The sequence below is a fragment of the Crinia signifera genome, chromosome 11 (assembly GCF_055691185.1).
Source record: "Crinia signifera chromosome 11, ASM5569118v1, whole genome shotgun sequence".
NCBI classification, from domain to species: domain Eukaryota; kingdom Metazoa; phylum Chordata; class Amphibia; order Anura; family Myobatrachidae; genus Crinia; species Crinia signifera.
In genome coordinates, this window is record NC_139227.1 from 113,649,926 (window position 1) to 113,664,421 (window position 14,496).

The window sequence follows — 14,496 nt, forward strand, 5'->3', positions numbered from 1 at the left end:
ATTTTTAGCGGCAACATTGGCACTCAAAGGGTTAATACATTTTACATACTGGTTACCAGCCTGTGAAAGGGCCGGTGGCTGAGTGCGGCCGAGTGGAGCGACACAGATGTGCTTTATCGAAATATCAATTTCCAGTTTCAATTTTTAGCCAGTAAATCACATTTTTAAAACACATTCTTGTTTAGGAAACCTCATTCTGGAGGCTTAGCTTCATGTTTCCATAGTTACTAAACTTAACTGTGAGCAAAAACGCTTATAGTTAAAAACTATCACTTATATCCCTCTGCTGCCACCTAGTGTAAAATATGTAACACTGCATGTATATAGCATCCAGTGTTTAACCCATGTTTTTTTTCCTAGAGGTACCATTTTTTGCCAATTAAGTCTCTCTCTAGTATTTGCCTTAGGCCGGGAGTTATTCAGGCCTGTTCGCTATTTTGCGAATGTTCGATCCGTTCAATTATTGAAGGACTACGCATGCATATTGGTCATGAGAAATAGCAAAAACATCTAATTGCAATTCCCTCGCAATTTATCTGACAGGATGTCAGCGTTTGGGAGTGTTTACTGGTCTTTTTCTGAGAGTGCCCCAAAAAAGGCAGATATGCCCAGGTGTTTTAAGGAAGGGTGTGTGATGTCAGTGCCAGCCTCGGTCAGCCGGTATCTGTCTCAAAGCTGTGGAAGGATAAGACCTACACAGGGCTGCCATCAGAAAATGTTGGACCCGGGACTGACAAAATATGCAGGGCCCACCTTCCCTTTCTCGAAACAACTGGTGAGACCTCCGGTGTCCTAAGCACTGGTCACACTATTCAACCTCTACATTGCTTCGCGGGAAATGTGAACTTTGTTTATGACAATCATACTTTTTCGAATCTAGTCATGGCCCCCTTCTGTCTGGTTCCCCCCCCCCCCCCGATGGCTGCCCTGGAACTTTGCACAGACTCGTAAAATAATTCAATGGTTGGTGAATTGCGTATGGATGTGAGTCAGGATAGTCAGTAGCGATATTTTCTCAATTTATTCGTAAATTTGCACAGGGCGGGATTTTTTCTGTCTGGGCGACAGCTATCTAGTTACCTGTGGGGAGCTAGGTAACTGATAAGAAAGGTGTCACCACAGGTGCTGGCAATCATACATTACCAGGGAAGCCCAGGAACAGAGCATTGTGTCCTCCTGGAGAGGGGCATGCTGGGAGGTATGGATAATGTATGATTGCCTGCACCTGTGGGGAGCTGGGTAACTGATAAGAAAGGTGTCACCACAGGTGCTGGCAATCATACATTACCAGGGAAGCCCAGGAACAGAGCATTTTCTCCCTCATGGAGAGGGGCATGCTGGGAGGTATGGATAATGTAGGATTGCCAGCACCTGTGGGGAGCTAGGTAACTGATAAGAAAGGTGTCACCACAGGTGCTGGCAATCATACATTACCAGGGAAGCCCAGGAACAGAGCATTGTGTCCTCCTGGAGAGGGGCATGCTGGGAGGTATGGATAATGTATGATTGCCAGCACCTGTGGGGAGCTGGGTAACTGATAAGAAAGGTGTCACCACAGGTGCTGGCAATCATACATTACCAGGGAAGCCCAGGAACAGAGCATTGTGTCCTCCTGGAGAGGGGCATGCTGGGAGGTATGGATAATGTATGATTGCCAGCACCTGTGGGGAGCTAGGTAACTGATAACAAAGGTGTCACCACAGGTGCTGGCAATCCTACATTACCAGGGAAGTCCAGGAACAGAGCATTGTGTCCTCCTGGAGAGGGGCACGCTGGGAGGTATGGATAATGTAGGATTACCAGCACCTGTGGGGAGCTAGGTAACTGATAAGAAAGGTGTCACCACAGGTGCTGGCAATCATACATTACCAGGGAAGCCCAGGAGCAGAGCATTGTGTCCTCCTGGAGAGGGGCATGCTGGGAGGTATGGATAATGTAGGATTACCAGCACCTGTGGGAAGCTAGGTAACTGATAAGAAAGGTGTCACCACAGGTGCTGGCAATCATACATTACCAGGGAAGCCCAGGAACAGAGCAGTGTGTCCTCCTGGAGAGGGGCATGCTGGGAGGTATGTATAATGTATGATTACCAGCACCTGTGGGGAGCTGGGTAACTGATAAGAAAGGTGTCACCACAGGTGCTGGCAATCATACATTACCAGGGAAGTCCAGGAGCAGAGCATTGTGTCCTCCTGGAGAGGGGCATGCTGGGAGGTATGGATAATGTAGGATTACCAGCACCTGTGGGGAGCTAGGTAACTGATAAGAAAGGTGTCACCACAGGTGCTGGCAATCATACATTACCAGGGAAGCCCAGGAACAGAGCATTGTGTCCTCCTGGAGAGGGGCATGCTGGGAGGTATGGATAATGTAGGATTACCAGCACCTGTGGGGAGCTAGGTAACTGATAAGAAAGGTGTCACCACAGGTGCTGGCAATCATACATTACCAGGGAAGCCCAGGAACAGAGCATTGTGCCCTCCTGGAGAGGGGCATGCTGGGAGGTATGGATAATGTATGATTGCCAGCACCTGTGGGGAGCTAGGTAACTGATAAGAAAGGTGTCACCACAGGTGCTGGCAATCCTACATTACCAGGGAAGTCCAGGAACAGAGCATTGTGTCCTCCTGGAGAGGGGCATGCTGGGAGGTATGGATAATGTAGGATTGCCAGCACCTGTGGGGAGCTGGGTAACTGATAAGAAAGATGTCACCACAGGTGCTGGCAATCATACATTACCAGGGAAGCCCAGGAGCAGAGCATTGTGTCCTCCTGGAGAGGGGCACGCTGGGAGGTATGGATAATGTATGATTGCCAGCACCTGTGGGGAGCTAGGTAACTGATAAGAAAGGTGTCACCACAGGTGCTGGCAATCATACATTACCAGGGAAGCCCAGGAACAGAGCATTGTGTCCTCCTGGAGAGGGGCATGCTGGGAGGTATGTATAATGTATGATTGCCAGCACCTGTGGGGAGCTAGGTAACTGATAAGAAAGGTGTCACCACAGGTGCTGGCAATCATACATTACCAGGGAAGCCCAGGAACAGAGCATTGTGTCCTCCTGGAGAGGGGCATGCTGGGAGGTATGGATAATTTATGATTGCCAGCACCTGTGGGGAGCTGGGTAACTGATAAGAAAGGTGTCACCACAGGTGCTGGCAATCCTACATTACCAGGGAAGTCCAGGAACAGAGCATTGTGTCCTCCTGGAGAGGGGCATGCTGGGAGGTATGGATAATTTATGATTGCCAGCACCTGTGGGGAGCTGGGTAACTGATAAGAAAGGTGTCACCACAGGTGCTGGCAATCCTACATTACCAGGGAAGTCCAGGAACAGAGCATTGTGTCCTCCTGGAGAGGGGCATGCTGGGAGGTATGGATAATGTAGGATTGCCAGCACCTGTGGGGAGCTGGGTAACTGATAAGAAAGGTGTCACCACAGGTGCTGGCAATCATACATTACCAGGGAAGCCCAGGAGCAGAGCATTGTGTCCTCCTGGAGAGGGGCACGCTGGGAGGTATGGATAATGTATGATTGCCAGCACCTGTGGGGAGCTAGGTAACTGATAAGAAAGGTGTCACCACAGGTGCTGGCAATCCTACATTACCAGGGAAGTCCAGGAACAGAGCATTGTGTCCTCCTGGAGAGGGGCATGCTGGGAGGTATGGATAATGTAGGATTGCCAGCACCTGTGGGGAGCTAGGTAACTGATAAGAAAGGTGTCACCACAGGTGCTGGCAATCATACATTACCAGGGAAGCCCAGGAACAGAGCATTGTGCCCTCCTGGAGAGGGGCATGCTGGGAGGTATGGATAATGTATGATTGCCAGCACCTGTGGGGAGCTAGGTAACTGATAAGAAAGGTGTCACCACAGGTGCTGGCAATCCTACATTACCAGGGAAGTCCAGGAACAGAGCATTGTGTCCTCCTGGAGAGGGGCATGCTGGGAGGTATGGATAATGTAGGATTGCCAGCACCTGTGGGGAGCTAGGTAACTGATAAGAACAGTGTCACCACAGGTGCTGGCAATCATACATTAACAGGAAAGCCCAGGAACAGAGCATTGTGTCCTCCTGGAGAGGGGCATGCTGGGAGGTATGTATAATGTATGATTGCCAGCACCTGTGGGGAGCTAGGTAACTGATAAGAAAGGTGTCACCACAGGTGCTGGCAATCATACATTACCAGGGAAGCCCAGGAGCAGAGCATTGTGTCCTCCTGGAGAGGGGCATGCTGGGAGGTATGGATAATGTAGGATTGCCAGCACCTGTGGGGAGCTGGGTAACTGATAAGAAAGATGTCACCACAGGTGCTGGCAATCATACATTACCAGGGAAGCCCAGGAGCAGAGCATTGTGTCCTCCTGGAGAGGGGCACGCTGGGAGGTATGGATAATGTATGATTGCCAGCACCTGTGGGGAGCTAGGTAACTGATAAGAAAGGTGTCACCACAGGTGCTGGCAATCATACATTACCAGGGAAGCCCAGGAACAGAGCATTGTGTCCTCCTGGAGAGGGGCATGCTGGGAGGTATGTATAATGTATGATTGCCAGCACCTGTGGGGAGCTAGGTAACTGATAAGAAAGGTGTCACCACAGGTGCTGGCAATCATACATTACCAGGGAAGCCCAGGAACAGAGCATTGTGTCCTCCTGGAGAGGGGCATGCTGGGAGGTATGTATAATGTATGATTGCCAGCACCTGTGGGGAGCTAGGTAACTGATAAGAAAGGTGTCACCACAGGTGCTGGCAATCCTACATTACCAGGGAAGTCCAGGAACAGAGCATTGTGTCCTCCTGGAGAGGGGCATGCTGGGAGGTATGGATAATTTATGATTGCCAGCACCTGTGGGGAGCTGGGTAACTGATAAGAAAGGTGTCACCACAGGTGCTGGCAATCATACATTACCAGGGAAGTCCAGGAACAGAGCATTGTGTCCTCCTGGAGAGGGGCATGCTGGGAGGTATGGATAATGTAGGATTGCCAGCACCTGTGGGGAGCTGGGTAACTGATAAGAAAGGTGTCACCACAGGTGCTGGCAATCCTACATTACCAGGGAAGTCCAGGAACAGAGCATTGTGTCCTCCTGGAGAGGGGCATGCTGGGAGGTATGGATAATGTAGGATTGCCAGCACCTGTGGGGAGCTAGGTAACTGATAAGAAAGGTGTCACCACAGGTGCTGGCAATCCTACATTACCAGGGAAGTCCAGGAACAGAGCATTGTGTCCTCCTGGAGAGGGGCATGCTGGGAGGTATGGATAATGTAGGATTGCCAGCACCTGTGGGGAGCTGGGTAACTGATAAGAAAGGTGTCACCACAGGTGCTAGCAATCATACATTACCAGGGAAGCCCAGGAGCAGAGCATTGTGTCCTCCTGGAGAGGGGCACGCTGGGAGGTATGGATAATGTATGATTGCCATCACCTGTGGGGAGCTAGGTAACTGATAAAAAAGGTATCACCACAGGTGCTGGCAATCATACATTACCAGGGAAGCCCAGGAGCAGAGCATTGTGTCCTCCTGGAGAGGGGCACGCTGGGAGGTATGGATAATGTATGATTGCCAGCACCTGTGGGGAGCTAGGTAACTGATAAGAAAGGTGTCACCACAGGTGCTGGCAATCATACATTACCAGGGAAGCCCAGGAGCAGCGCATTTTCTACCTCATGGAGAGGGTCAGGTAGGCAAGTATGATTTAGTACTATACTGTATGTGAGCTCAAATGTCCCCATTCCACATATCAAAGACAAGAACCAAAGCATGTAACACGTAAGCCTGTGTGTGACCTATGTGGGATATGCAGTTCATGGTTTGCAGGTCACCCAACAGGTGCACTCATTACTCATTGACACATTTTAAAAGATCCACAGGTGGGGCTAATTATATCACTTGTGATTCTGTGAGGAGACCTGGAAAACATGCACCGTGTGGGGTCCTGAGGACCGAGTTTGAGAACCTGTGGTGTAAAGCATGGTTTCCGAGCCTGGACCAGACTTTAAAGTTAGCCCTGTGGGTCACTGAAACATTATTATATTAGCTACCTAAAGTGCTTAAATCTTTGGAATGTGTTCCCAGACGCACGATCATCGCAGCGAGGAGGAGTTTGTTTCAATTAATGTCTACATATCTAGATGCTTTATTGCAACCCTGCATATTGGAACGCCAGTATTATTTACTAGATACAACATACTTTCTGAATTAGCGAAGATAACAGATATCCCTATGAACAGTGTTCTTTGTAGTATAGCTAGATCAGGGCAGGATTTGCTTCCTCCCTCCCTGCCTGCAAAATCTGGTCACCAGGAAGCAGAATCCGATTTGTCGAGTCCTGGCTATATCTAGATTATTCACTGAGGGCATAGAGGCAGTCTGTAAACGGATTACCAATAATCCCATGTATTGTGGCCCAGCTGTAGACATCTTCTGTTTGTTAGAGATGGGGCTAGCACACAATTACTTTAAGTTTGATGGGAGATTCTACATACAGCACATTGGCTGTGCGATGGGGTCAAATGTAGCCCTATCGTATGCCAATGCGTATATGTTTGAGGTAGAAAAAGGATATCTCACTGGATGTTGAAAGGTTATGCCAGGTATATAGACCACCCATTTGTAATCTGGACAGGCAGCAGAGATTGTTCATGGCATTTACTGGACTTCCACAACTCGCCAGACCATCCTGTAAAAATGTACGTATAATGTGGAGGAGGTATCGCACCACTTTTCTGTTTGTGCTGCTTACAAGTTGGAAAAAAAACCTCTCACAAAATATTGCGCCAAAGACAGAGCACACGTGGAACCCCAATATTCTGCAGATGCCTCTGCCCAGTCCCAACATCAACAAAATGAGACGGTTTAGACCATTATTAATACAATCGTTTTTATTCAAAATTATTATTAAACACATGGGAGTACCACATAGTTCCCCGTTATTGAGATCATTAATTTACAGTACAAAACCTTCCCAGAAACAGAACATGACCTTTGTGCACGTTATCTGTGATAATGCAGTTATTTTATCCTACTGTGCAAATAAAAAAAAGCATTGTCCAGCACATGCCAAAGGAATGGGTGGTGGGCATAGAGCTGCAGGTCACAGACAGCAATTAATGCCAGTCCAACAAGAGCATACAAAAGCTAGAATATCAGGGTAACAGCTTCAAGTTTATCATGCTCCTGTCTTATAAGGGATACAGCCATTCCCAGTAGTAATAATCTTTTAGTGTCTTGATACTACAGTGTTAATCTCTTCCCAATAATCATAGAGATACCAGCTATCAGCGAGTCCTGCACTGTACAGCGTTTAGGTACCGTAGGAAAGAAGTCCAGTTAATAAGCAAAATCAAACATGTTCGATAGCACCAACATGAACGGAGCGGAGATTAGGGGCTGTGTCAACCGACAACTTGAATTTTCCGTGGCTGGAGCAAGGCGAATAACCGCTGGAGTTTAAAAATGGGAAAAAAACGTTTTTCGCTACTTGAAAACGTCAGCTGGAGAGGACTAGTAAAAGGAGCGACTTCTCAAAACCCTCAAAATCATGTTCCCAGTATTTTATCAGCACCCCAGTCTACAACAGGACTAGCGTTGTGGCAATCTTTCATAGGAGTCCATGATCTGTAAGAAATCGTACCTGGCCAGAATGCCGATGTGATAATATCATGTGACACAACCCGAAATTTGACCTTTTCACCAATAGAACTACATTCCCCCCTCCCCCCTTACCGGTTTTGTAAGACATCAAAAGGTTTCGATTGGCGGTGCAAAAGGGTGAATAGGGAGTTTTTCTTGTGCAGGGTGTGTTATTCATCATTGAGCTGAAGTGGGGATCACAAAGGAGGACTTGTAGGCACCGTTCATTTTAACCATATTTGAGCTGAGGACGGTCAAATAGGTTCCTCACCACTCCGAACGCAACATTTCTTAAACCTTTCCTCCAATAAACATAACCGGTCACCTCTTGTTGATTCAAATATTTATAATACCATGTAGAAAAACTAGTAGCTAAGCGACTTAAATTCACTAGCAAGTGATCAAGGATATTCTCAGAGCCCATGTGTTATGTGAGAAGAGGTTTGGAAGCTTTGTCCTGAATAGGGTTGAGTGGTCTTGGCACATAAGACTTCATAATTACTAGGCAGTGTTTAAGAAGTGTCAGAGTCTTATTAGCCTCTGCCTAGGAACAGACAGTCCAGGGGAACACTGCAAACAGATTTCCCTAAAATATTGCTATGGAAGGAAATAATTTTTTACTAGACATATTAAAATAACCGGGAACGTGAAAGGTCAATGATAACGAGGCTCAAGGTAGAAGAACGGAAGGGGACATAAACAAAAAGAGAGGCGTGGTGTCGTAACCTACATGATTCACCAATGTGGCCCACATCAACTACTGTATATGTCAATTATTTATATTTTTCTTGATGGTTTAAGTGTTACACCCCTGCTGTAGCAGCGCAAATTAAGTTGCACACGTGTTGTTTTATAGTCGCCCAACTTCAAACCTCTCTCGGATTTACTTTGTAATGGTTCTGTTATAGGTCTTCCTAAAGCATAGCCAGCCCGTGTTCTCTACCTGTCCAATACTGAGAAAGCTTGGTTAGTATGAAGCTAGTAAGTAGACAACGTCATTGGGAGACCATAAGGTTGGCCATGAAGGTGCCGTGGAGTCCATCTGAATTTGCCTTCATCGCATTAGAAGTCACAGAAGTCTGTCATGGTGTTGCTAAGGCTGATGTGTTGTGGGATGCCCAGGCTGGGAATGTGTTCAGGTCAAACATGGGTATTCCCCAAGTATAAAGTCCAAACCATAACGTCATCATGCTGATAAGGTTTGTCCCAAGTCCGGCTTTCATCTGCGGGACACGGATGGAACAAAGTATTAGACAAATGCCGAAACGCACAGGGAACCATTCACCAATAATGATGCACAGGGCAAAAACAGCAGCATGCCTGCATTATTCCTGGATTTACACAGGTGAGCCTAGGGGGGGTGGAATTTACTAAGATGGGAGTTCTATTTCAGATGGGATGTTGCTATTGGCAACCAATCAGATCTTCTAGAACAGGCATGTCCAAACTGTGCCCCTCCAACTGTTGTGAATCTACACATCCCAGCATGCCTTGCCATAGTTCTAGCATTCACGAATAGCAAAACTGTGGCAAGGCATGATGGGACTTGTAGTTTCACAACAGCTGGAGGACCAAAGTTTGGACATGCCTGTTTTGGAAGTGGTTGCCCATAGCAACATCTCTTGAAATAGAACTCCCATCTTCGTAAATTTCTCTCTAGATGTCCAGCAAATGGGATTGGTACTAAATCCCGGCGGTCGGAATCCCGACAAGAGCCCCCTACGCTCGGCTCACTAATTTATTCTCCCTCTATGGGTGTCATGGACACCCACAGAGGGACAAAGTGCTGGGATTCCGGCGGTCGGATTTAAACTGCATCCCCAGCAAATAACATCTAACACCCCCACATCTAACTCCCCACCATCCCCGTACACCTTTATTTATACTCCCCTCATCCCCCGGTGTCCACAGCGGCCATCGGCCTCCTCTTCAGCGGCATCCCCAGTCCCAAGGATGCATTGCACCGGTGCCGTCGCCGGTGCACCTACGCAAACCATCCTTGGGACCGGGGATGCCACAGAAGTGGAAACAATGGTTGCCGTGGACCCCAGGGGACACAATGGACGTCAGGGAACCATTGGAGGACCACCAGGTGAGTATGCTAAAATATCTAAAATGCTCATTGTCCCGAGCATTTCGGATAAAGGGATACTCAAGGGAGTTATTTAAGCAATAAATGAGGCTTAGACAAGCACAGTAGAAGTGGCAGACAATGCATACTGATAGTAACGTACTGGAGCCACCAGGGGGAGACAACTACCAAGTTAGACATTTTACTCTTACAGTAAACTTGAGATGAAAAAATGTTTCACATTTTCAGTACAATTTTTTCTGTGTATTTGAAAAAACTACGTCTACCGGTTATACGAGCACATTGAAGTCTTGTCGCTACTTGCTCACATGCACAGAGAATATATATTTTAGGACTTTACCAATCCCTTCCATATGCAGATCCTGGCCGTTAAAGCTAACAAAACGCAGTCTTCTATTGGGAACACTGTACAGATCATCCCAAATGAAATATACAGCAAGCATTCTAAGCCACTATGGCCCCGAAGCAGATGACCGCCCTACTCATATTTGCAAAGACTGGGAAAATCATTTGTTTGTGAATTGCCTATGGATTTGCAGTTGAAGGGTGCATTTGTACTGGACATCTGCCATCTACTCACCATGTCTGGCACAGTCAGGTGACCGTAGGAGAACACGATCGCGTTTGGAGGATTGGCAACAGGCAAAAGGAAAGCGCAGGAAGCACTTATCGTAGCTGGGATGATGACCAGAAGCGGATTTACGCCAATGCCTTCAGCCTTATTCCAGCAAGCAGGAAACAAAAAAAAGAGCACGTCACTACTGGGCAATTGAAGTTAAACTGATTGGTGTGTCAAAGCTTGAAGAGAGAGATAAAGTACCAGCCAATCAGCATCTACAGATGGGGCTGCTCTCCCTGTTGCCGTCAGCGCAGCAGATATCAGTATCTGGGGGCTGCTACCTGAGGGCGAGCCGGCGAACATGGATGCATGAGCACCTCACATGCTTGCGCATCCATCGTAGAGAATGGGGCACGCGAGTGTCTCCGTCGTACGCGCACCCCATTCGCCGGTTGGCGCACCGGGAGCCACTAAGATGAGAGCAGATCAATCTGTAGAGAGGGGAAAATGTGGTAAAACCTCAGTTTTACCGCATTTTTAAATGTACTAATTCCTGGCCACTGCATCTTCGCAGGACAGGGTATCGCCACCATTGGGTGGTGATACCCTATAGAAGCCTATGCGCTTCTATCGCCTACCCCCCTCCCTGTCCGCCATCAAACTCCTCCTCCCCCTGGCGTATGTCCTTCCGGCTGCAGGGGTGAGGAGGAGGCACCTGGGACAGCCGTGCTGAGCCGGAGATGTGACGGAGACCCTCCGCACACCACATCACAGGTATCTCGGGGGGGCCTAACTGTGCGGAGTTTGTATATTGTCCCCGTACTTGTGTGGGTTTCCTCCGGGTACTCCGGTTTCCTCCCACAATCCAAAAATATAGTAGTAGGCTAATTAATGAAATAAACCCTAGAATGTCTGTGTGCGTGTACATGTGGTAGGGAATATAGATTGTGAGCTCCACTGGGGCAGGGACTGATGTGACTGTTCACTATTCTCTGTAAAGCGCTGCGGAATATGTGTGCGCTATATAATAACTGGTAATAATATTCTCTGTACAGCGCTGCGGAATATGTGTGCACTATATAATAACTGGTAATAATATTCTCTGTACAGCGCTGCGGAATATGTGTGCGCTATATATATATATAACTGGTAATAATAATCTCTGTACAGCGCTGCGGAATATGTGTACGCTATATATATAACTGGTAATAATATTCTCTGTAAAGCGCTGCGGAATATGTGTGCGCTATATATATAACTGGTAATAATATTCTCTGTAAAGCGCGGCGGAATATGTGTGCGCTATATAATAACTGGTAATAATATTCTCTGTACAGCGCTGCGGGATATGCGTGTACTATATAATAACTGGTAATAATATTCTCTGTACAGTGCTGCGGAATATGTGCGCTATATATATATATATCTGGTAAAAATATTCTCTGTAAAGCGCTGCGGAATATGTGTGCGCTATATAATAACTGGTAATAATATTCTCTGTAAAGCGCTGCGGAATATGTGTGCGCTATATAATAACTGGTAATAATAGTCTCTGTACAGCGCTGAGGAATATGTGTGCGCTATATAATAACTGGTAATAATATTCTCTGTACAGCGCTGCAGAATATGTGTGCGCTATATAAATAACTGGTAATAATATTCTCTGTACAGCGCTGCGGAATATGTGTGCGCTACATAATAACTGGTAATAATAGTCTCTGTACAGCGCTGCGGAATATGTGTGCGCTATATAATAACTGGTAATAATATTCTCTGTACAGCGCTGCGGAATATGTGTGCGCTATATATTAACTGGTAATAATATTCTCTGTAAAGCGCTGTGGAATATGTGTGCGCTATATAAATAACTGGTAATAATAGTCTCTGTACAGCGCTGCGGAATATGTGTGCGCTATATATCATCTCTTCAGGCAAGCTTATCAAATTCCAGAACCAGTCATAGAACCTTGCGTTCTGGTGGAATCGATGCAATAAAGAATACAGTATCTATCCTTATGTATCAATGCCTATTTCCCTATAGATTGTAAGCTTGCGAGCAGGGCCCTCCTACATTTTGACTGTCTGTAAATACCCTGTTTTGTTTCACTGTCTGCTATTGTAAAGCGCAACGGAATATGCTGCGCTATATAAGAAACTGTTAATAAATAAATAAATAATATATAATAACTGGTAATAATAATCTCTGTACAGCGCTGCAGAATATGTGTGCGCTATATAAATAACTGGTAGTAATAGTCTCTGTACAGCGCTGCGGAATATGTGTGCGCTATATAATAACTGGTAACAATATTCTCTGTACAGCGCTGCGGAATATGTGTGCGCTATATAAATAACTGGTAGTAATAGTCTCTGTACAGCGCTGCGGAATATGTGTGCGCTATATAATAACTGGTAACAATATTCTCTGTACAGCGCTGCGGAATATGTGTGCGCTATATAATAACTGGTAATAATATTCTCTGTACAGCGCTGCGGAATATGTGTGCGCTATATAATAACTGGTAATAATATTCTCTGTACAGCGCTACGGAATATGTGTGCGCTATATAATAACTGGTAATAATATTCTCTGTACAGCGCTGCGGAATATGTGTGCACTATATAATAACTGGTAATAATATTCTCTGTACAGCGCTGCGGAATATGTGTGCACTATATAATAACTGGTAATAATATTCTCTGTACAGCGCTGCGGAATATGTGTGCGCTATATATATATAACTGGTAATAATAATCTCTGTACAGCGCTGCGGAATATGTGTACGCTATATATATAACTGGTAATAATAATCTCTGTACAGCGCTGCAGAATATGTGTGCGCTATATAAATAACTGGTAGTAATAGTCTCTGTACAGCGCTGCGGAATATGTGTGCGCTATATAATAACTGGTAATAATAATCTCTGTACAGCGCTGCAGAATATGTGTGCGCTATATAAATAACTGGTAGTAATAGTCTCTGTACAGCGCTGCGGAATATGTGTGCGCTATATAATAACTGGTAATAATATTCTCTGTAAAGCGCTGTGGAATATGTGTGCGCTATATAAATAACTGGTGATAATATTCTCTGTACAGCGCTGTGGAATATGTGTGCGCTATATAAATAACTGGTAGTAATAGTCTCTGTACAGCGCTGCGGAATATGTGTGCGCTATATAATAACTGGTAATAATATTCTCTGTACAGCGCTGCGGAATATGTGTGCGCTATATAATAACTGGTAATAATATTCTCTGTAAAGCACTGCGGAATATGTGTGCGCTATATAATAACTGGTAATAATAGTCGCTGTACAGCGCTGCGGAAAATGTGTGCGCTATATAATAACTGGTAATAATAGTCTCTGTACAGCGCTGTGGAATATGTGTGCGCTATATAATAACTGGTAATAATAGTCTCTGTACAGCGCTGTGGAATATGTGTGCGCTATATATATAACTGGTAATAATAATCTCTGTACAGCGCTGTGGAATATGTGTGCGCTATACAATAACTGGTAATAATATTCTCTGTACAGTGCTGCGGAATATGTGTGTGCTATATAATAACTGGTAATAATAATCTCTGTACAGCGCTGCGGAATATGTGTGTGCTATATAATAACTGGTAATAATAATCTCTGTACAGTGCTGTGGAATATGTGTGCGCTATATAATAACTGGTAATAATAGTCTCTGTACAGCGCTGTGGAATATGTGTGCGCTATATAATAACTGGTAATAATAGTCTCTGTACAGCGCTGTGGAATATGTGTGCGCTATATAATAACTGGTAATAATAATCTCTGTACAGCGCTGCGGAATATGTGTGCGCTTTATAATAACTGGTAATAATAATCTCTGTACAGCGCTGCGGAATATGTGTGCGCTATATAATAACTGGTAATAATAATCTCTGTACAGCGCTGTGGAATATGTGTGCGCTATATAATAACTGGTAATAATAGTCTCTGTACAGCGCTGTGGAATATGTGTGCGCTATATAATAACTGGTAATAATAGTCTCTGTACAGCGCTGCGGAATATGTGTGCGCTATATAATAACTGGTAATAATATTCTCTGTACAGCGCTGCGGAATATGTGTGCGCTATACAATAACTGGTAATAATATTCTCTGTACAGCGCTGCGGAATATGTGTGCGCTATATAATAACTGGTAATAATATTCTCTGTACAGCGCT

General features: G+C 45.6%; 1 protein-coding gene and 1 long non-coding RNA gene across 2 annotated transcripts in view; one reads left to right on the plus strand and one right to left on the minus strand.

Moving 5' to 3' along the window:
• The window catches only part of LOC146045472 (uncharacterized), a 365,523-nt gene that overhangs the window by 72,269 nt on the left and 278,758 nt on the right, over positions 1-14,496 (plus strand). The window lies entirely within an intron of this gene.
• Positions 6,871-14,496, minus strand: part of LOC146045463 (solute carrier family 13 member 1-like) — a 44,421-nt gene continuing 36,795 nt past the window's right edge. Inside the window, exons 15-16 of the mRNA XM_083164296.1 lie at positions 10,312-10,449; positions 6,871-8,862 (exon numbers count right to left, since the gene is read on the minus strand). Coding sequence (XP_083020422.1) covers positions 8,722-8,862; positions 10,312-10,449 — 279 coding nt within the window. The 3' untranslated portion in view covers positions 6,871-8,721. The remainder of the gene's footprint in view (positions 8,863-10,311; positions 10,450-14,496) is intronic.